This window comes from Diadema antillarum, unplaced genomic scaffold, assembly GCF_040938485.1.
Source record: "Diadema antillarum isolate AM-2024a unplaced genomic scaffold, OU_Dant_1.0 seq00001593_RagTag, whole genome shotgun sequence".
Classification (NCBI taxonomy): domain Eukaryota; kingdom Metazoa; phylum Echinodermata; class Echinoidea; order Diadematoida; family Diadematidae; genus Diadema; species Diadema antillarum.
In genome coordinates, this window is record NW_027272309.1 from 324,661 (window position 1) to 347,969 (window position 23,309).

At 38.6% G+C, this 23,309-nt stretch overlaps 1 protein-coding gene across 1 annotated transcript in view; it reads right to left on the reverse strand.

The window, feature by feature from the left end:
- LOC139710956 (epidermal growth factor receptor-like) overlaps window positions 1-23,309 on the reverse strand; it is a 50,219-nt gene that overhangs the window by 15,656 nt on the left and 11,254 nt on the right. The window contains exons 10-19 of the mRNA XM_071622877.1: window positions 12,054-12,186; window positions 11,408-11,495; window positions 10,247-10,410; window positions 8,751-8,832; window positions 7,933-8,028; window positions 6,980-7,117; window positions 5,656-5,757; window positions 4,137-4,423; window positions 738-873; window positions 225-263 (exon numbers count right to left, since the gene is read on the reverse strand). Coding sequence (XP_071478978.1) covers window positions 225-263; window positions 738-873; window positions 4,137-4,423; window positions 5,656-5,757; window positions 6,980-7,117; window positions 7,933-8,028; window positions 8,751-8,832; window positions 10,247-10,410; window positions 11,408-11,495; window positions 12,054-12,186 — 1,265 coding nt within the window. The remainder of the gene's footprint in view (window positions 1-224; window positions 264-737; window positions 874-4,136; window positions 4,424-5,655; window positions 5,758-6,979; window positions 7,118-7,932; window positions 8,029-8,750; window positions 8,833-10,246; window positions 10,411-11,407; window positions 11,496-12,053; window positions 12,187-23,309) is intronic.

The following is a 23,309-nucleotide window of genomic DNA, read 5'->3' on the forward strand; positions in this document are numbered from 1 at the left end:
CACTCTTTTCGAGATTTCGAGATTCTTCGGCTGTGTGCGTAGGGCCTACAGCTGTGCACAGTTTACAACGAGGATTTTGATGGTAGCCTAGATGGGCAGACCTTTGAACTACGTCATCTCCCCTACGTTCCAGTCTCTTTTAAATTATGGCAATTGCCAGAAGATGCAGATTACCTATTGAAATTTGGTATCAAACTGTGGTCAAATAAGGTTACTCTACTCACCCCTCCACCATAGTCGCTGCTTTTGATGTCGTGCAAATCCTGTGGAAGATGAAAAGGGGAGAAATAAGAATGCATTATGAAATGTTTCAATAATAGATTATTATCATTGGTTATACCCACTTGTAGGAATACATTTGTACTTCAAACTGTGGCCTTACTATGTGGGGTCGAGGCACATACACTTGTATGTATGCTAAAAACCCTCATCCATACATATACATATATGGAAATGATATGCAGGTATATTTACTTATGTACTTATGTAAGTATGTATGTATGTATGTATGTGTTTATGTAGACTGTGAGTACTCACTAGGTCCTGTACGTATGTAAGTACATGTACATTGTATACACAACTTTTTGTTTAATACTAGATATACACAGCAATATCAAGATAGATAGATATCCAGTATTCTGTTTATCTTTACATTCATTTCTATTAATCATTATTTGTGCAGGAAGTGTATTATGTCGTCGAAGTAGAAATGTAGTGAAAAACTTCCTAATACTCACAATGTTTGGTGGGATGTCGATGTACATGTTGTTCTTTGTATGCCGCCGGTACCAGCAGGCCAACAGGAAGATGATGAAGAGAAGGAGGCCTCCAGCCACGCCTATTGCTACCATGACGCCGACCGGCAATGGGGAGCTGTGGAGTTGTTGCGTTTCGCTGCATTAGTCATTGGTTTATTTATTCATTCATAGAGGTCGCCATTTTGTACGGCAAAAATGTATTTGCAGTGACATGTACATGAATAACATGATAAACATATTTATTCATATTAAAGACAATGCACGTTACCATTATATTTCAGTGGAGGCATTTGAAGAGAGCCATTTGCAAAATATGTGCCGACATGACACAAATTAAAGATCCCATTAAAGACAACAAACAAATTGCCAGCAAATTGATAATCAAATCGACAGAAAGAGTAAGCAGGCAAAAGCGATAGAGAAAGAGACAAAAATAGATGAATAGCATTTCAAAAAAGCATGATTGAATTTGCATTAAACATCCGGCAGTCCCAGTATTAAAGCAATGCATTTGGAATGTGATGTGCATTGATTGAAAATTTGGACCACAGTGAATAATTAAAATATCAGATATCCAATCACCAAAATATTGGGGGAAGCAAAATTTGTTGGCAAAATACCATGAGAGAAAGGAGAATATTTAAAAAAAGAAATACCCAAGGAAAAAAAATACATAAAACCCCAAAGAGAGAGATTATAAGACCAAACCAGAGGACCATTATTATGGTGTCAGGAGGTGCCAAATTGGCAATGCGAGGAAGGAGAGTGCAGGTGCAGGGGGTAACGATGAGAGGTCGTGGTGGCATACACAGATGGTCAATAGAGCACGCAGGTGTCATTTATGTGCGTGTTTGTCGTAGAGGTCGATTGGACGGGGTCACACAGCAGAAGGGCGAACAGACAGACGCACAGGAGGACATTATCGTGACATACAAAAAGACAAGACAGACAGACGGACAGACAAAAGGTGAGAGACAACATCAGAGATGCTTCTTCAGAGTCGATTTCGCATAATTGAAGGTATGGATAAAGATGAAAACATAATGCCATGATGTGTTAAACGTCCTAGATGCTCCACTGACTCAATATATTTGATAAATTTCAAACTAAATGCATTGATTGGAATCAAACTTTTACTTGGTAAGGATTTTTCTAATTGTACATTATTGGTAGTGGCATTTAAAAAAAATGTTTTAACCCATTGACGATGAGTCCCGAGTATACTTGAGCAAGGGTCTATAGGAAATGCGTGCTGTAGCAAAATCAGCCTGTCTTCAACGGGTTAAGATGGAAAAGTAATGGGATGAAGAAGAAATGAATAAATAGATAAATAGATAGTTAGATAGACAGATAGATAGATAGATAGATAGATAGATAGATATATAGATAGATAGATAGACAGATAGATAGATAGATAGATAGATAGATAGATAGATACTTGTAGATAGATAGATAGATAGATAGATAGATAGACAGATAGATAGATAGATATATTAGATAGATACTTGTAGATAGATAGATAGATAGACAGACAGATAGATAGATAGATAGATAGATAGATAGATAGATAGATAGATAGAGAAATAAAGAAGTAAATGAATAGATTAATGAATAAACAAACGAGAGAGCATGGTACGAAAGGAAAGGAAAGGGAAAGGGATGGAATGGGGACGGTAAAGGAGTGAGGGGAAAAAGGGGAGGGGTGAAATAGGGAGAGAAAAAGAAGGGAGAGGGAAGGGGTCTGGAAGGATAGTGAAGAGAGATGGAGAAGGAAATGGAATGGAGAGGCGAAAGGAGGAGGAGGGGAGGGGGAGAGAGGGAGGAAGGGAAGCTGGCAGGGAAGGGGATGTAAGGGATGGGATGGGAGGGAAGGGGAAAGGGGGAAGGGGTGGGGAGGGTGGGATGCGAAGGGTGAAGGAGAAAGGGGTGGGAAAGGGTTGGATGGGGAGGAGAAATGGGAGGGGAAGGGAGGGGAAGGGAGAAAGGGGAGGGAAGGGAAGGGAGAGGGAAGGGAGGGAGGGAGAGGAAAGGGGAGAGAAGGGCAGGGAAGGGCAGGGAAGGGGATGGGGAGAATAGGATGGGGAGGGGAAGGAAGAGAAGAAAAGGGAAAGGAGAAGAAAGGAGGGGAGGGGAGAGGAGAGATGAGGAAAGGGATGGGGAAAGGGAAGAAAATGAAGGGGAGGAAGAAACAAAGGGATGGAGAAAGGATATGGAAAGAGGATGGTATGGGGCATGGGTGAAATGGGAAGGAGAAAGGGGAGGGGAGGGAGGGAGGGGGAAAGGGGAGGGGAAGGAGTGGGGAAAGGGAGGGAAAGAGAATAGGAAAGGGAATAGGAAAGGGAATAGGAAAGGTAAGGAAGAGTGAGGAAGGATAGGCAAAGAAGGGTGGAGTAAGGGGATGAGAAAAGGGGTAGAGGGAGGGTAAGAAAAGGAAGGGGAGGTGGGGTAGGGGTGGGAAAATGTGAGGAAATTGAGGGGAGGGGAAGGGGTGGGGAAAGGGAAGGAGGGGGAAAAATTTTGTGATGACATGGAAAAGAAATGATGAGGGGAGGTGCCACAGATAGCTGCAGAGCAGGGTGTGGAAGAGCAATATCTACATTGTGTGTGCTTTAGGATTATTTAAATGACATTCTAGTGCAGTAGGTATGTGGCAATAGCAACAGTGGTTAAGACAAGGTTTTGCAAAGTATCAAACATCGCTCGTCACTGCTTGTCACTGTCAGAAATAAATGGGCTGTCCCCTTGGATTGGAATAATTGTTTTTCTATTCAACTTCAGCAAACAACAAAGAAGCCCTTCTGAACAATGATTACATTTCAGTCTTGTGTAAGTAAAGTACCACATCTCAACTACATTTCACCGAAAATTGTCCCATTATTATTATCATTTTTTTCATCATATTTCCAAACATTGGTTAGCAAGGATGGCTGTTGACTCATAGAGACCTTTATCACACATGATTGATTTAAAAAAAAAATTGTATATGAGTCATAACAGAGAATCTTCTTCTAAATCATCAATTTTACCTGCCCAATTGGTTCCATGAGAAATATTGGGCAGTACTCAGTCAGAAAAAAGAAGGGTGTATATATACCTTTGGGACTCACATGAAAGAAATCCAACTGCTTATCATCAATAATTTCAAGCATCCTAGAAAACCCTCTGGAGTTGTTGTTGTTTTTTTCAGGCTGCAGACATTAGTTCACCAGTTATTGCCCGTAATGTCAACACAATGAAGATGAATCAACCTGATAAAAGACATACGTCTGAGGAGAATAAGCACCTAGATGCTGAGTTTATCTTGAGCAAGGCTTAACAGTACACCAGAGGTAAAACATGAAGAAAAAGAGGAGCAGAAAAAAAAACACATGTACTTACCCGGAGGGGTTAGTGCTGCGGGAGGGGTCGACATACAAAACGCAGGTGCCGTTCACCTCCTGCTCGCCGGCGTGGCACCGCTGGTAGCAGCCGCCCTGCCACTTGACGTTGCGGCAGCTGAAGCAGCCCTCGTGGGATCCGTTGTAGCAGCCCTCCAGGCACTCGGCGTGGCACGGGGTGCACACCCGGTTCCGGTTCGGGTAGAACAGGGGCTTGCACGACGCGCCGCAGATGTACGGGGACAGCTGATAGGGGTAGTCCTTGGGGCATTCTGGGGCGCAGAAGAACTGAGATGCACCAAAGACAAACAGGAAACTCATGAGATATCTAAATTGCTATAATATGGAAAAGTAAGGAAAATGTATTTCACCCAGCTGGTTGGACTTTCCAGCATTTTCTATGCTCATGTTTGTTTGTTTGTTTGTTTGTTTTTTCTTTTTTTTTTGGGGGGGGGGTTCAAAGAAGTAACTAATATATTAGCAATTACTTATGACATTTTAATTTCTTTAGTGAGTACTTGAATTATAGCTGTGCGAAAGACCCACGATATTTCTGTTCATCTTCTTTTATCATAGCTAATCAATCTTTGCCACACTGCATCTGGTGGCAGACATAGGGACTTCATTAATGAGTTATTCCTAGAGGTAGAACTGCATCTTTGCGAGAAAAAAAAATTTGCATAGATGACTGAAGATAAAGCATAAGGAGTCCACCACCTAGTTCAACTTTTGCCGCATCACCGAATCGATGTCCCCTTCGACTAAATGCAGCATGGAGACACTATTTGGTTTCAAGTGAAGATAGAGAACAAACTGTAACACTAGATGTCGTCACCACCACTATCAGTCAAGTACAAACATCCATCAAGAGCATCCCATGAACAACAATATCACCACTGAGCTCCATCCCCCAACCTTCCCCCTCCCCCCCCCCCAAAAAAAAAAAAAAAAAAAATCTTTATTCCCATGATGATAGACATCTTTCAAAGATATGAAAAAAACTGTGTCTAATGATAAGTTAAAACTTCATATCAATTTTTGGAATGACAAAATGTGATTGGCCAGTACCTCACTGTAGCTCTGGTATACTGCAAACACAAACATATTCACAGTACACAAATATTCACATATTTTGCAGTACTTTTGGCTGGCGCAAATTCTTGTATAACCTCGAGTATATCGTCACAATTCACTGATATCAGTGCATCAGGGCATACGATTGAACAGCAATGCAGTAAGACAGTGCCAACAAATGTGATTTTGTTTTTTATCAGATGGGGCTTTCTGCATCCTGCATCACGCATCTTCTGGATGCGAAGGCTGGATTTAGCTTTCAATTCCTTACCTGGTCGAAATTCACTGATATCAGTGCATCAGGGCATACGATTTGACAGCAATGCAGTGAGAAAGTGCCAATGAATGTGTGTTTGTTTCTTTGTTTTATATCAGATGGGGCTTTCTGTATCCTGTATCACACTTCTTCTGGATGGGGAGGCTGAATATAGCCTTAATTTCCTTACCTGGTCCTCGTCAATTTTGACCTTGTGGGTGTTGCACGATTCGCAGTCGTACTCTGTGCCATTGTAGCAGGTTCGGCACTCACTGTGACACGGCATGCATACCTGGAAGGATATTCAAACAATGGGTTTGTTTTAATGTTCAGTTGTCTGCTCAAATAACATTATGACCTCTCATCATCATACAGTCACAGATATTGACCCTTATGGTGCTCTTTCTCTTCTACGAATTGGCATAGAGTGCTTTCTTCGCTGACTGACATATATGTCTGAAGACTAATTGTCTAAGAATAAAGATCACCTAATCCCCACAACCCCTAATCTACAACTAGGTTGAGTTTCAAGTGTTGTTTGAAGGTTTGCATGATTTTATTTGGACAGGTCAAATTCGTATGGATTATAGAATGCTGATGGTAAAAGCCAAACGAGCTAATGTGGTAAGCTGAATGCCTGGGTACGCAAAGGGTTAAATGTAAACGACAAAACAAGGTGATTTTGCTGAATTGTGCAAAAACTGATAATTTCAGTCAAACATCTGAGGTTTTGATATCTTTACTACCGTCTGTCCGAAATTCAAAAGGCTAAGAATGTAATGTAAAACCAGAAATGTTCGCTTGCATTTCAATTTTGCAGATTTCACGAAAGCCAAGATTCAGGATATTCAGACGTACACAAAAGTTCTTGTCTACACAATATGCATTGAATGCCACTGACAATTCGCAAAAAAATTTCATGCCACGAAAAAAGGCCGTCAGCTCCAATTCGAGAAAATTTCATATCACGAAAAATTTCTCGCTTTACAGTTTTGAAACATGAAATTTCTCATTCAGTTTTGTGAGACATTAACTCAGGTAGTTTAATTTGATTGCCCATTGAATCTAAATGTCAGATATTGTGTATGTTAGGCCACACCTAAGATAACTCCAGGGTTGCTTTTCTCACAGCTTTATTTTGCTAGTGACCAGTTTTGCTCACCTTCTTCAGGCAGTTAGTTCTTTGTAAAAGAGAGGATATTTCATACTTCATTCATAATTTGGACAAAAAAAAATTGACTATTTTGACTATCAAAATCAGGACACTGACATTTAGTGATTTCATCAACCATTACATGATGATGTGTCAAAAATGAATACACATCCTGACCTTCAAAGTGATGCTAATTCTTGTGGGACAACATGAAATTAGTTTAATAATGACCTTTGTGTATAATCCCCTCCCAGAGGTATACTCCTTCTTTCTTCTGTTTCTATCCCTCCCCCCATCCCACCCCCTGTCTATTTGTGGCTCTCTTTTACTGTTTCCTTGCTCTCTTGCGGCAGGGGCTTACGTTGTTTTCGTCGGGGTAGGTCCCGCTGCTGCATTCCCGGACGCATTCCTGGTTCTGCTTGAAAAACTTGCACTTCGTGCAGCGCCGCGGTCCCGCGCCGTCACATCCGATGCACATGGGATCGCACTGCTGGCAGATCTGGTAGGACAGAGAGTTGGGCAGTGAGAGAAAAAAGATATGCATGATATGAACAATCTACACCTCACACTGAAAGCAAAATGGTCGAGCCTTCGCAGAATGGAGCCATAACAGAGTAAAACAAAAGAAAGAAAGGCAGGTTAAAGGGATCGTATAGTTTTGGTTGAGACCAAATTTCAGATTTCTAACATTTTTGATGAGGCAATGAGAAACCTCTTATAAAATATGAAAGAGCATGTATTCCGAGAGGAATTCAACGTTTATTTGATGAAAACTGGTCTTGAAATGGCTGAGATATCAAAAAAAGATCAATCCTAATAAAAGGTGGGACCTCGGTTTAATCAACCAAGATGAATTGATAAATGCAGTATTAATGAAAGATGGGATGAATGACGGATGAAAGTGTTGACGAGTGGATACTGAATCCTCATCTTAATCTTCACACTCAACTTTAATACTGGGACCTGTGTTTAACAAGCTTGCTTTTAAGTATGTTCCATCATATTTCTTTAGCATCTATTCTCAGATTCCAACTTTCATAGATTGACCACTATGTTCTATATGTTTGCAATATTCTATAATGCTTCCTAGCCAGATATCTTGTATTATTTCATTTTGTTATATTTGATGTAGTTTTCACCAAGAAATATGAGAATCAATTGAAACTGACATTGAAATTGAATCAAAGTAATGAAGAAATGAATCACACGGGGGAAGAGGATTCGTGAGAACATTTGGAATGCTCGAGAGAAAAAGAGAAAGAAGATTAGGTGCACACGCTCAGGAGAAATGACAAAGCAGAGAATCTTTCTCACCGTTGATCCTGCCAGTTTGTTCGAGGTCTGCGAAAGCGAGATGCGGTCGTAGAAGTAGTCCTCCCCGCACGGCTCTCCGTTTGGCATGCACTCCACCTGCAATGCGTATCACAAACATTCAAGAGGGATTGGTAGTGCCACAATCAGGTTACCATGGCAACAAAATTGCTTGAAAAATATACAAGCCTCTCCCCCTTTAAAAAAACCCCTCTAACAACTGTGACCGTTCTCTTCTCCAAAACTATTGTGCTAGTTAGATCTTATCGTTTCCTTCTCATCAAGCAGCTAGGAATGATAGTAGCGTACAGGACATAATTGCTGTTTCCATGGTAACAGCCATGCAATGTCAAATCAGCCATCATTATTTCCATTCCACTGCAAATCTTTAATGAAATGAAGCAAATCTTATAACATACTTACTCCAAAAAATCTCCTATATCTTGCTCATGAATTAAACCAAAATATCTTATCTGGCATTTTTTCTTTTTTAATGTTGGCTCTTGGATGCAGGGTAGCATTTCTTCATCTGTTTTAAAAAGGAAAAAAAAAAAGAAGGTTGCTGCTAGTAATCCAAGACTGCATTCTTACCGGGTCTAGGGTAATTACCCCCTTGGTAATTACCCCAGACCCTTCCCCTCGCCCTAATCCTAATCCTAATCCTGAACCTAATCCTAACCCTAACCCAAACTCCTAACCCTAAACCTAATCCTAACCCTAATCTTTTACTCTAACCTTACCACTAACCAGTATTTAGCTGGGGGGGGGGGGGGGGGGGGGTTAATTGCCCTCTGGGGGTAATTGCCTGGATGCGTTCTTACCACTTTCACTGTGTAGTCCAATCTGACTTGTTGACACTTGAAGCAGCCCGTGAGGCCCACAGTATTGTCCGGGCCGTTGCAGCTGAGGTGGGGAAAAGAGAGAGAGGGAGGCAAACATTTTGTTATAATTTACCAGTCTGACAAGGATGGACTCACACAGATTGCAAAACTAAAACGCGATGCGCTCTGTTATGAAGGGAAAGTGAAATGGGAACTATACTGCTCAAGGCAGATATTTCACAAGCATACCTTTTTGTTGTGAGTCAGGACTTGCACGATGCTGGCGCAAGTGGTAAATGTTGCAATTCAGAAAACAAGAGTATTACTAAAAGGCATGACAACCTCTTTGTGAGATGTATCCTTGGCTATTTCCCACCTTGAAGACTATATTTTCTACATGAATACATTTACATTGTATCATATTGCACATGCATTGTATGGCAGGTAATATTTTTGCACACTCCTATTTTGTGAACGTCAGCTGACTCATGAAATACTTAAAAATATATCACAGCAACATCATACGGTGCGTACAGTATATTTCATTGAGAGAGATGTGGGCAGATCATGGACACATATCAGTGAAGGATTATACGAAGAGTTTGTTCGCAAAAACCGATAAGTCCATTTTTGAAGATTTTGAAGTACGGTGTCTGTCACAAAGTACATGTACAAAATGATACCTTTTAAATGATATATTGATCACTACATATAAAGGTACATTTTTGAAGTTATGGTCAAAAGAAGCAAAAATTTTCTTATTATTCTCTTTATTTTTCTTGACCTTTAATCGCAAATATCTCCATTTGGCAAATTTGGACCTATCGGTTTTTGCGAACAAACTCTTCATATGCTTTAACCACGTTCTGATGCTCAAGTTCCACATTCATTGATGGAAGAGGAAACTATCTACATGCCTGATATCATTCAATAAGTTTAATACTTCTATGCCAGGCAGACAAGGTTTGGGTATGGTCAAAATTATATTTATCTGTCAACACATGTCAGTGTTTATTTGGCCCCATGGCTATTATTGACGGGTTAGTATCATGTTCTTTTATCCTCTCTCTTTCTAATTTCACTTCCTTCTATAGCTTTACTGATCAGATCGATTATTTATTCATTTATTCATTGATAATCCTTATATCTATCAATCTATCTCATTGTTCGGGTGTCTGTCTGTCTGTTTGTAGTGTCATATATCTAATAATTGAAAAACTTGATCGCAAAATGGGCCAAGCACCATCTTTAAACATTCTTAAGTACATCATCAAATAGGGCAAAATAAATCTTGGCCATTGATAACTCACTGGTAGAATAACAAGGAATATTCTTGAAGTTACGATGTAAAAAACACCCCAAATTTTCTTCATCTTTTTTTTTCTTTGTTTTTTTTTTTAAAGCACTTTTCATTGCAAATATCTCAACTAAAACAAGCATGGAGTTAAGTCCTTTTGCCATCAAACTCTTCATTTCTTGGTGCTACATGTACGTACCCCTCAAGACAATTGGGATGGCAGTCAGTGCAGTTCTTCTGGGTGTTGGCAAACTTGAGCTCGGGGCAAGACTGTCGGCAGTATGGGCCGTCCTGGACGTTGCGACACTTCCTCCGGCAGTTGGGACCCTCGTAGCCCGCCATGCAGGTGCAGTTGTCAGGACCCTGGAGGTGAGTGTATGTGGATGGAATGTCTTAAGGCGCCAAAGACAAAAGCACTTTGATTTAACTTTTTTATGAGACACACTGTAAACCACGGTGTAAACCCTGTGCTGCCACGAGACTACGACACATGAGCGCTTTTGGAAAACATTCTGTTTTTACAGTCGTGTACGTTAAACTTTTTACAGATGTATTCATGCTAGAAATGCAGTACAGCAAAATTTGTGGGTCTGGAAGATTCGCAAGCTTTGCTGTGTTCAGCAGATATGTGTAAGGAATGGAGTTGCAAGTGATGCTTTCAGTGTATGGTGTGGCACATTGTGATTTATCAGTCAGTTTGTGCACAGCTGTGCATTTGAGCAAAATACGCCAAGCTGGCACACCTATCGACTGAGTCTTGTGTCCGAATGTGGCGCACAACAAGTATAAAGGATGAATTAATAAATTCATCATTTTGCATCAGGACACTCACCTAGAAAGAAGTCCATTTGACATTACTCTGTAGTCCAGCTGTTAAACTTTACTCTATAATACTGTTGACAAGGATCATCTACCAGCTATGTTTGCACTGATTTTTTCCTAAACACACTCTTATGATCGCATTGAAAAAATACACATTGGAATTCTTCTCATATTTGTTACGCCCTCAGCTTGCACAGCGATTAAATCTCTGAAGGGTTTTGAAATATGTATTTCACTCACAAAAGTAGCAACTCTTATCACTGATGACATGACGACCAATTCATTATTAAAGTCATGTTTCAGATGCACCATCTTCCCAATAAAACTCACATGGATGAATGTTCTTCTCTTTTAACAATAAACTTTCACAAACTGACTTGCCCTCATTACCTTACTTTACTTCAGCTTTTGTTCCACGTTTTATTCAAATGTGATTGCTGTAGTTTTTGTGGCATTATGGTTATGTTTTCACAGGGTTGCTTTTTTTTTGCCCCTCCCCTCCCAGGGCTGAAGGGTGAAAGGAGTCGAAGAAACTCACCGGTCCATAACATCCAGCACTGCACTCAACGTCGCACATCTCGCAAACTGCGGGGTTGTCATCGGTGGCAGGTGTTTCGACATATTGCCTGGCAAAGACAAGAATCACAATCCGTCATTAATGGTATGCATTCCATCTGACACACATGACGCGATTAAAGCCTATTCTATGCACATCTATACTGAATAAATGGACAAAGAATAGTGATACAATGTTATCTGTCTTACTAATAGCAACCCCTGGACTTTATCTACAGTGTAATATACAGTGGAACTTGCTTATACTGCACCTGTATGTCCATGGGATGCGAGTGTAGTCGGTAACAATAACATACTTTAGACAGACAGGGGGTCATTTATATTGATTTTGGTTTCTTCTCTTGTGTAAGTCATATTTGCGTTAGTTCAGAGCTATTCAATGACAGGACTATCTGATAATCTCAAAGAGAATTTAGGGTCGAATGATTTAATCTTCTGAAGATAAATCCTCAAATCTTAAATTTGAAGATCACTGCATGCGCAAAATATTCTCAAAAAAGGCCACAGCTATTAAGATGCACCCAATGCATGTACCCTAACAAAGTTACGATTTCTTATATAGAGACAGCTAGACAGAAACAACCAAGAAATAAATAGATGCAACTCACCCATTTTCCAAGTCACACTCGGCCACACACTTGTTCCCGATAATGGCGTTCTTGCACTTGGCACACTGCATAGGGCCCGGACCCCAGCAGCCGATATCGGCGCATTGTGGGTCGCAGACCTTTCCCTCCGAAACTGATGGGGGTGTTGGCCACATTTTTGATTAACATTTTTTTTGTTGTTGCAATCACCAAATTGGCAACACACACCACATCAAAGGGGGGGGGGGTGGGAGAGAAGTGGAGAAGCCTTGTTTAAGAAACTGACCCAGTGATGTTTAGCTTGCTCAATCTTATCTTGTGAATTTGAAGCTAGCAAAGTTTTATTAAACCTGAATGATGTTCTAGACTGACAATTTCTACACATGTCTGAAACCCTAAATTTGTGCAAATTACTTCATTGGACTAGAAAGTTATTTTGGATTTAAAAAAAAAATCTGTATCTGTTTATTATTTTTTATTAAGAATCTGTTTTTTACTGTTCTATTCAATTACAATGTACTAGCATGTGAACATTTGACATTTCTACTAAATCATATTATGAATATCATGCTAAAGAAACCACATAGTTCAACTATCATTTTTCTGATCAAATTAACATACTCTTTCAAGCACTTATATTTTCAATCTAAAACGTAGGACGTATCACATGAAAGCAACGTAAAGAAAGTGGCATAAATTTCACGGCTGATATTTAGACATTAAAAGAAATAAACAATCAAAGAAACATTTCTATTGGATCTCATTTCATACCGTCTCTTTGACATTATCATTCTGAGGTATCTGATACCATAATCATTATCATGCTGAAGGGAGGAGATTTTTTTATTTTTTTTTTAAATAAGGCAGTGAGACAGATCAATATTCATTGATTTTTTTTTTTCAAATTTCATTTTCCATTCTTAATTCTTAATTCAAATTAGGAATTCAAAAATAAGATGACATAGAAATTTAGACAAAATGAACAAACGATGGGTAAATCAAGAGCAGTCCACAAACTTAGGATATTATGTGACACTTAGACCAGAAAACTTTCAAACTTTCAAACAATCTTCAAACTGATTGAAAAATACAAGAAAGATTGAAATTTAGACTGCAGCTATCAAAGGAAAGCTGACAGAACAAAGTGAGAAAAAAAATCAAAGAATATGTGCATCAGACTCACTGGCAAAAGCATCAAATTTGATGTGGTGTACAGTATAATATAAACTATACAAAGAAGCTACATATAAAAGCAACTATGAGCAAATATAACTGACAAAAAAAAAGAAAGGATGGATGCAACTACAATTAGCCTGCTTCTACTCTAAAGCTTCTTTTAAATAGATGGCTACTGTACATGACAGAACAAATACACTGATAGACAGACAAAAGACAGAGCATTTTTTGTTTTTTGTTTTTCTTGGTATCACTTCAGAATGGTCCTTTCCTCTAAAAATATATGGCAAGTGGAATAAGCTGGAAAAATAGAGAATCAGTGAGAAAGGACCAAACTGTGAAATAGAAAGTGCGTATGGCAAGGGTGATTTTTTTTTTCACTGCTGTCTTCTTTTTTGTTTTTCTTCATCTCTAGCAGAGAATTGAAAATGAAAAAAAATAATCTAAAAAAACCCAACAAAGTTTCTCTTCTCTCGTGAAATTTTATTTTTATTCAAAGTTCATCGGTCCTTTGTGGACATCATGAAAAACTTTCTCTTCTTGTAATGAAAGCGGCACTAAAACAATTGGAGGCAATTTCTTAAAGATTTGCTTTATGGACTTTACCATCTTTCAAGTCAGGGATTCCTCTTCATTTCTTTATTTTTTTTTCTCATAATGACACAAGCCAAAGCATTCTCTATGCAGTGATACTAAGATGAACAAAACACAAATAGCATTCTACAAGGTGCTGATATAACATCATCATATATAGTGATCATCAGAAAGAAATCTGTGCTTGTGCACTCCCGTCTGAGGGCAAAAGTTGCTTTTTTGTTTTAAATCTGATGGAGAATGTGAAAAGCAACATTTGTGGAAAAATGGCATGTTTAATTCATTCCAAAACATGTGTTCCAAACATATATACACATTGTATATCATGAACATATGTCAAACATGTATGCCAAAATATATATTCACGGAAACATATAAAGAATGTAATTACAAAATACATTCAACTCTGTGAAATAAACACCTGTGTTTATTGAGAGTTTTTTATTTGTTTTTTGTTTTTATTTTTGTTTTGGTTTATTTTTTCTTTTGTCAACAGTCATTCAATGGTTTGGGGGTTCTTTTTGTTTTTCTTTGGTCATGTGACTGAGGACATAATGCTGCTACAGCATAAAAGTTTTTTGCTTGCCTGTGACTAGAAACTTTTATACCTGATAGAACATCAGCTTTTTGCAGAAAAGCAACATTTACCCATTAAATCACAGTGTGAAAAAAAATAAGGTGCAGAAAATATTCTTGCCATTTGTGATCAAACAGACATCCAAATTCTATGAATGACGATCAACCACGGTGATCACCATTGCGTGATCAAGGCGATTGGAAGTCTTTGGAACAATGAGTGACTGAATGACTCACAATATTTATGAGAACAGGTGGTTTTAGCATCATCGAATGAAATTCACGTAATTTGCATGTCTGTTTATTCAAATGGATAGTAAACACATATGAATGTGCCAGTAAGTACTATAAACAAGGAAGAAATGTACAAAGAAAGAAAAAAAGAAAAAAAAATTGCATAAGAATCAACTTGAAATAAAGGTGAAGAGATGAAATCAAAATGTGCGTTAGAGTGAAAAGTTGGTGAGAATCGAGTGCACCGAGTAAATAAGAATTCAGACCAACCACCAAGCAATCGTCTCCTTGTTCACATCAATGAGAAAACCCACATTTTTGCAATCCCCACACAAGGTGTACACTGCCCTAAACCACCTTTTTTTTTTGTTTGCTAGAAAATTTTGACAAGATTTTGGGCTGTAATGAAACTAAAATATTTTCCCTTGTCATATATAGCAGACATATCTGCAAAAATGAATTAGACATTCGCACAGAAAGACGGAATGGAGAGAAACGCATTTGGTTTCCTCCAAATTAAGGGTGATAAAATTCTTTGCAGACTTTCTTTTTGCAGTACACCTTGTGTGGATCAATGCCAATTGCAGGTTTACAGGTAGGAAACGATGCATTCTACCAAGAGCTGCAATGTGCGGACCCCCACACACGGAGCCTTTGCGGGGGGAAAACGTTCGCGGTGCCCGGCGGCCATGCCAACGTCATGAGCAGTGGCAGGCCCCGAGCATTCGCGACGTTTTATCCCCCAAACGCAATGGCAGCCCTCGGTCAGAATGCATCGCTGCCCCTGCTCAGAATACCATGATGATATACCAGTGCTGTGAGTGATGGTGGGGGACAAACATTATTAATCAAACTGTGATGCATTCTCGTCATCCGCCACCAATGGAGTGAAAAAAAAAATAAATGCAAGTGTGGAATTAAAAAAAAGAAAACACAAATATACAAGTATCTATGTATGAAATAGAAAATAAAAATCATATATAAGTAAGAGAATCAATGGTGAATAGAAATATTTGCAGTGTGAAATAGAAAGTTGCATATAGTGTGAAATGAATAAGAACAGAATTAATACAACATTTTGAAGGGGACAAATCACATATTTCTTTGCACTTAACTCAAAACCGCTGCATCTGCAATTTACACAAATTACTTCATTTGATTTCTGAAGAGAACATTTCCATAAAATGCTTCTTTGGCCAGTAATTCCACACTGCAAAAAAGACAGCAATGAATAGTAACCTCATGTATCCCAAATCATGCTGTACTTTTCACTTTTTTTTTCATTTTGCCCATGCGCTTTTATAATGTGACTTGTCCCCTTTCATAACAAAAATTGAAACGGTGCTTGCCAAAATAAACCAACACAAGCAGTAAACTGTAGCTTTTTCTTTCAAGAAAGTTCAGGACTAATTCCTGAATACGAAGCCACAGATTACTGAGGGATGTAGCATTTCTTTCTTCGTTTTCTTCTTTTTTTCTTAGCTTAAAAAAGCCAGAAAACTTCTGTCAAATCAAGTTTCAACCTGTCTGTTTTAAATTCATTTATGTTTTCTCTTGGTATCACTGCAAGACTCTGGGTAGTTGCGACTGACAATAATTACCTGGCAATTTGCTTTCTATCTGACTGGACGATACCTGCATTTTTTAGAAAGAGCTTAGACATGGGACTATGCTGGAAATGTTATGCTTTCACTGATAATCTCTATCTTGAGTCAATACTTACTATTCTAATACTCTGTCACCTCCAGAACATGCTAATCAGTAATTTGAGACAACATTTGCTATTCTAACACTCTGTATCACCTCCAGAGCAAAATTTGTTTAGATTTTTCGATTCATCTACCGACGATAGACACTGCATTTGAAATATGCGATCGACAGATTTGGGAGTACTTGGTCAGAAGGTTCGAAAATCACACTTGCATCATTTGCGACCAAAAAAATTGGACATGAAAATGTCAGAGAAAGAAATGCTACATCATATGCAATAGAAGAACTTAAAAATAAGAATAAGAAACACAGAATCACAGAATTTCTTTTTTTTTAGCTTTTTACAGAATCCCAGTCACCAGAAATGGTCCAGCCGAAATATCTATTTGAGAATGGAAAGGAACAAATGACCTTGAAAACAACAAAAGTTGTCTACTTTTCAGCACAGAGGGCTGAGCGAATTCAGCTGGAGTCGAAAATCGCGACAGACAGAAGATGCGTTACAAAAACAGCCACCACTCAGAAATAGCTTTTACAGAGCCCTTGGAGAGCAGTTACGAGTCCATACAACAAAACGCAGAAGTACGTATTTCTGTTCGTTTATTCTTTTAATTGAAGGAAAAATCTGCAAAGCCAACTGGTAATTACAGCAAGGATGTATGTGTGTTTCATGTTTGACTTTATACTCATTTGTTCATTTGTCTTGAATTATCCTCTTTCAAGGAATATGTCGCATCTTTCAAATTTGACTATATGAGTACTGACTGGACCCACACTTGTGACTTAACCAAGTATCATGCAAGATATATTTCTTTCCTGTTATGTTTGTCATGCTGTATTCTATAACGACAATATTTAAAAAGCACGGCGTATGAATTTACGGATATGAAAACTATGTGAGAGCAGCCCGCACGAGTTTGACCAAATACATTGTATATTATACACCACCAGTGTTTACAACCCATGGATGGATTAGATTTCACTCAATGCAATGTCAAATGTTTCCGCGCGCAATCAGGACGTTCTGCATCTCGACAGTCCGTGATCGCGCATACAGAAAGACGAATGCGTTACGACGTCATCATACTTTGTTAGGATGGACCCTCGTCCCACAATGCAATGCATTCTACATGGTTGGGCAAAGGCTTATGGGTAGGGTTGGAGCAGGGATGTGGGGTGGGGAGAGGCTGGGGTTGAAATTGGGAATAGTTTATTGATAGGGGATACACAGATCATAACATCAAATTAACATGATGAAACCAAAAACTTGTTGGAAAACTGTTGGGAACTGGTGGGGGCATGGTTAGACCAGTTTTCTAATCACACAACAGGATCAGCATTTTTTTTTTTTTTTTTTTTTTTTTTTTTTGGGGGGGGGGGGGAGGAGGAGGGGAGGGGTAGTTCTCCCTCAATCATAAGTAATAATGTTTTCGCAACATGCATCTTTGTCTGTAGTATAGAGCATGTGGGGGCAAATAGCACAATCTTTCATGTATTAATTCCCTACTGTACTCAATTCGAGGCCAATTGATGATGAGAGTATCATCAGCTGCTTTGGGAGCATGTGGTTGCTTGCGATTGCTAACGAGAGGGGTGGTAACTATTATGGCTTTGAAAGTTTTTGTGTTACACATGTTAAACATAGATGGGTGGGCCGATCAAACACAAATACATTGTATCGGTGATTCAAATCTGAAAAGTAGTATAGATAGATGGATATGTTCAATTTCCCCCTTCATGGCTTGTTGCCACAGGCAAAAGCCTACCTGAAAATTCATGATATTTTAGATACAAGGTCTTAATACTCCACAGAAGATATACATGTACACATGTATATATATTTCTCCTATTGGCCAAAAGAACATTTGGGCAAAGGGGTTCTTCCCTATAACTTGCCCAACAGTGAGCTGTAGTTGCCCTTGGCAAGTATGCAAGTGGGTTTGTAGCCCTATGGCATTACTATTAATTGGCAAGGTGGTCTGTATTGTTAATGTTAAAAGACTTTCAGTACACTGTAGTTGCAATGTGGTTGCGGAGTACAATTCAAAGGGACTTGGTAGGAGAACTGGAGAATGAAATTGGGTAAAGAGGGAGAGAGGGTGGTGTGTGGAAGGTTACATTTGTTTGAGGAACTGACCTTTACAAGTAAAGATTAAGTAAATGGGGTCTTTAGACATCACTTCTACACAATTGTTACTCCATTTCCCCAGAAAGACCTGAAGGTGTATGATATGCATACTTGTTTTTAATAGTAATAATAGAAATAGTTCTTTACATCTTTATTTGGCATGAAGAACTCAACCTTTCAAAAGCTGTCTGAAAAGATATAAAGCTGAGTCCTTGATTTTACGATATGCAAAATTGTACAACTGCTGTGACACAATCGTACACCTGTGCCATTTTATTGCCCACTACATCCTTTAAAGAAAGAACAGCCCACAATCAAGTGGAATTGTACCTTTGTCACTATACACAGCTAGTAGTTGTATAAAGTCATACAATTTGGATCCCATATTGGACGCCATTTTTTTCTTCTGGTTGGACACACACATCCTTCATAGTCGAGAAGAGGTAAGTAGAATGTGGGGACACTGGGCATGAACGGGTTAAACACATGGTGGGGGAAGGGAGGGGGGTATCGGAGGAGGGTAAAACTCTATCTGAAGAGGTAAGTGGGGGGGGGGGGGAGGAATTGTTTGAGGTACATGTAGGGGATGATATTGCACAAGTTTTGTGGAGGGGGAGGGAGATTGGCAGGAAATCCAAACTCCCATTTGAGAAAAATACTGAGAAGAGCAATAATTAACTAGGGTTGAGGTTTTTTTTTTCTTCAAAATTTTGTGATCAATTTTCATAAAATGACAGATACCGACTTTCCCTATGGAGGATCAATCTTTAACTCTTGAAGTACCACACTACTTTAAAGTACCACAGACTCCCCAGATAGGATGCTTTGTTGCAGGAATTAAAAGGATTAACTTGAGGAGCATCAATGGGCGGGGCTACTCAATGATAACTGCAGTATATTTCTCAATAGCAAAATGAAAAATAAATGTTACTTTCTTTAAGAGGGAAGGGGGAGGAGAGGAGGACTCTTTCATACAAGATGTTGGGGGGGGGGGACGATATATCATATGATAAATATTTTTAGTTCACAAAGTTTGCTGCATGGTCATCCCACATGATACAAATTGTAAGCCCTGGGTTTCAAGTTAGTTAGACTACAGATGCCGACTACATATCGCCTCGGCCACTAGCATATCGTACGTTTGTTAGGGATGCCTTCAGAATGGAGAATCGTGTCGAAAATCTATGCGGAACGTCCGGTGTGTTGTAGAGAATGCAAGTTAAGGTAAAAGACTGGATGCAATATACTATCATGTTCTCATGCACAGATGGCATTACAGGTTAGATTGTTGCCGTTTCCATTAGTGGTGTTTCTGTGATAGTTCATTTCTATCAGCTCTATTTTTTTTCCAGGTGGTTTAATTAAGGTGTTAAAAGTTGTGGCACTACATGTTACACGAGCGGATGTCTTATTAGTGGCTGTGCAGATGTTGGTGTTGGTGATGCAGGTGTTTCAATATCCTTGTCCTGGTTTATACTACACATTGAATCAATACAAGTAAATCTTATTTGCTGAAACTTTATAATATAGAATTTATTTGACAATTTTTTCCCAGTTTTTTCTTCCACATTTATTTGTTCTTTTTTATTTGTTACCATCAGGGAATTTATGGCCAAATCTCTAATTATTCAATACCACACATTTTATTTACTCATTAATCTATTTCTAATCTAATCTTATATCAAGGAAGATTCTCATATTGTAATTCAAGGCTCCTTCAATTCATTTAGGTCTTAGAGGGAACTGAATACAGAAAATAAAATCACATTTAGTGAGCTGTATATTAAGGAGAGGTTTCTGCCATGAAAACTTGCTAGAAATTTGCCATCTATATTAAAAAATTTTGATATCCATCTGAGGTCAATTTCCCTTTCAGCTGATACTAAATTTTTAAAACATATTCCTGCAAATTGCAGAATTTATAGGCTGTTAAGGTCTTTCTTTTTTTCCAGAACCTCATATATTTAGAAAAATATTTCTTCTCATTCTTTTGAATCACATTATGAAGATTTTTTTTTTTTTAAATTTGAATATCTTCCTGGTGCAATGGCTTTAATTAATGAGTGTTGTCTCATAATTTTGGCCCAGAGAGATAAAGAAAAATAGTATTTCTGTGACTGAAGAAATAAAATAACGAAAAGTGCTGCAAATCAAACACTCCTAATCAATCAAACTGAAACCTGTGCATAGTGAATTTTAACGGATAATCATGTGCAGAAAAAACTGAAATAATATTTATACTGGCTGTAAACTGTGCCTATAACCAAAATGTGCCTGTAACCAGAATGAACAAAAATAAAACTAGGTGCTGTGCAGTGAAACTTGTATCTATATATCCAGACAATGACTATTTGGTCATATGCTTGAAGAGGGATACAAGGGTATTATTTTCTACTACTTTCTTGGACCTAGATATTCACTTCTGGTTTCCAAAAATACTTTTTGATTCTGCTTCCTACATTTTATGTTAAATTCTTCATTGAAAACTATTTATTCAAAAGATAAATTTTTTTGTTTGTTTTTCATCTAATATGCTGTTTATGTATCCCTCTTCAGATCATAACAGTCTGTGTGTGGTTGGTGCAAAAGTGTGTATGTGTGTGACAATTAAGGTAGCTCATTAGCATATATATATTCAAAGTGGGTGAGTCCATTCTACCTGTGTGCGAGGGGTGCAAACATGCACTCATGCTCGATGCAGTGGTCAAAGCTCTTAATTGCATGCAGGGGGGAAGGGCCAACCGAGAACCATGCGATTCCAAGCAACTTGCCAGAGAACTTGCCAGAAAATTTCATTAACAGAGCAAGATGATAATAAAAACCCGCATCAAATGGGGGCTAGCAATGAGTGAATTTGATTGATGTCAGAAAAATATGTAGATGCATGATGCATTTCTCTTGGCGAATTGCTTTATCTGATGGTAATACATGCTAAACTGTCAAGTTTTATTGATAAGTGGTGAAAAAAAAGAACATGCAAAGGATACAATGTAGTTGGTGCAAGATAAGTTTGTTAAATTAAAGAGATATGCATGCAATCATACACTGTCAATATCACAAACAAAAAATAACATGCTGGTATTGCAAGCATTAAGGACAAGACTTAAAGGGAATGGGGGGGAAAAAGTCAAGCAAAAAATGTTAAACATTCCCACAGCATGCAGTGACATATGAACTTTGCTTCCCCAAAGTGCATTGGGCTTGAATGAACTGTCTGGATAAAACACACTTTACACATTGCTTGATGAATCAAATCTATGTAGATCTGCCTACAAACCAACATAATAATTCTGGCTTTCCCATTTGTGTTTTTTCCGATCTGGCAAGCTGATGGTATTAGTAAACATCAGCGAAAGTGCAAAGAATTATGAAACAATTTTGTGAGGAAGATTTAAAAGTACTTTCTTAATAGATACTCTATTCTTAACTGCTTTTGTTCTTGAAATGCAACACAATACCAAAGATTTGTGAAAGTTTGCGCATGACTGTTCATTTTAGGGTGCCAGAAATTGTCATGTTCGAAATCAAGACCAGTTCATTCTAGCTCATAGTTAAAGAGTTCAGCTACATGACTCTGATTAGACAAGCGAAAACAGTTTGGAGCTAAGCGTGGGAAGCTGAATCAATTAAGATGATGAATCAAGCAACATTCAGATGTTATTAGTTCACTGTAAATGTTGGCAGATTAGACAAGCATGATCATTAGATTAAAGGAGGAATACGTGCAGTGCATGCAAGTTGTGCAAACATACGAAAGTAGAACATGAACGTTAGTACTACATCTATCCATGCATTGATAGACAGGGGACCATGAAACCCATTTTTTAAGTAACATAATAATGCAACCCACTGATATAAAAGTTTTACATTTCAGAATAGCACAGTAACAAATGTACACACTTTTGCCTTGTTTTCATACAGCAAATATGTTGATTGGTATTCAGGTGAGAACTCAATTGATTAAGGGTCTAGGTGGGGTAGTGAATTTTTCACGTATGTTTCTGAGGAGAAGAGGGAAATGTCGGTGGAGTTATTAACGATATGGTCGGGGGGGGGGGGGGGAGGTGGAACTGTGCAGAATACTCACTACAAAGAGATTTGTCTCGGTTGTTCTCGAAGGACACCGAGAAGTCGTCCTTGACGAGGGGCAAAAACGCGCCCTCGTCAAGGTAGCAGAGGTTCCCGTTATTTTGGACGTAGACGCCTCCGTTGGTAATGCTCTTGAGAGAGACGAAGTTGGCAGTCTCCACGAAAGTGTTATCAAGTATGGCCAAGGCGGCGAACTCTCTATAGGAACACGACAGAATCGCGAATGTGAAGGACAAATCATTTGTTAGGCATCCCAGAGCATCGGAGAGAACAAAAAAAAAATAATAATGATTGAGGAGAGAGATTAGCACATTACACTTGTGTTAGACATGCTCTCCATCAAAAATGATTGTTCAGTGACTAGATTCACTGACGAGAATGATGATAAAAACAAAGAAATAAAATTGATAATCTACCACGTGAATAAATGAGGAATGTATGAAATCATACAAAAATAAAAAAGTGGAGTGAAAACTGGGTTCACTTCCTATGTGCTCTTTGGGATTGATATAACGTGCAAGATATAAAGACGATCCTGTCCTGTGCTGTCCGTCAACGAAGTCTTCTTGCTGTACTGACTGGGTTCCTGAGACCATCCGCTAAAAGAGTTGGTTGTAGCCTTTTCTTTTCTGCACCTGTAAAAACGCTTTCCCTGTTGGAATTCAAACTTTTGCTGGTTAGTTGGTGAATGGGGTTAGAACTACGTACATCCATGTAAGTTCTACTTCATGCAAGGGTGAACATGCAATCCTGTGCCTCACAAAATCTTG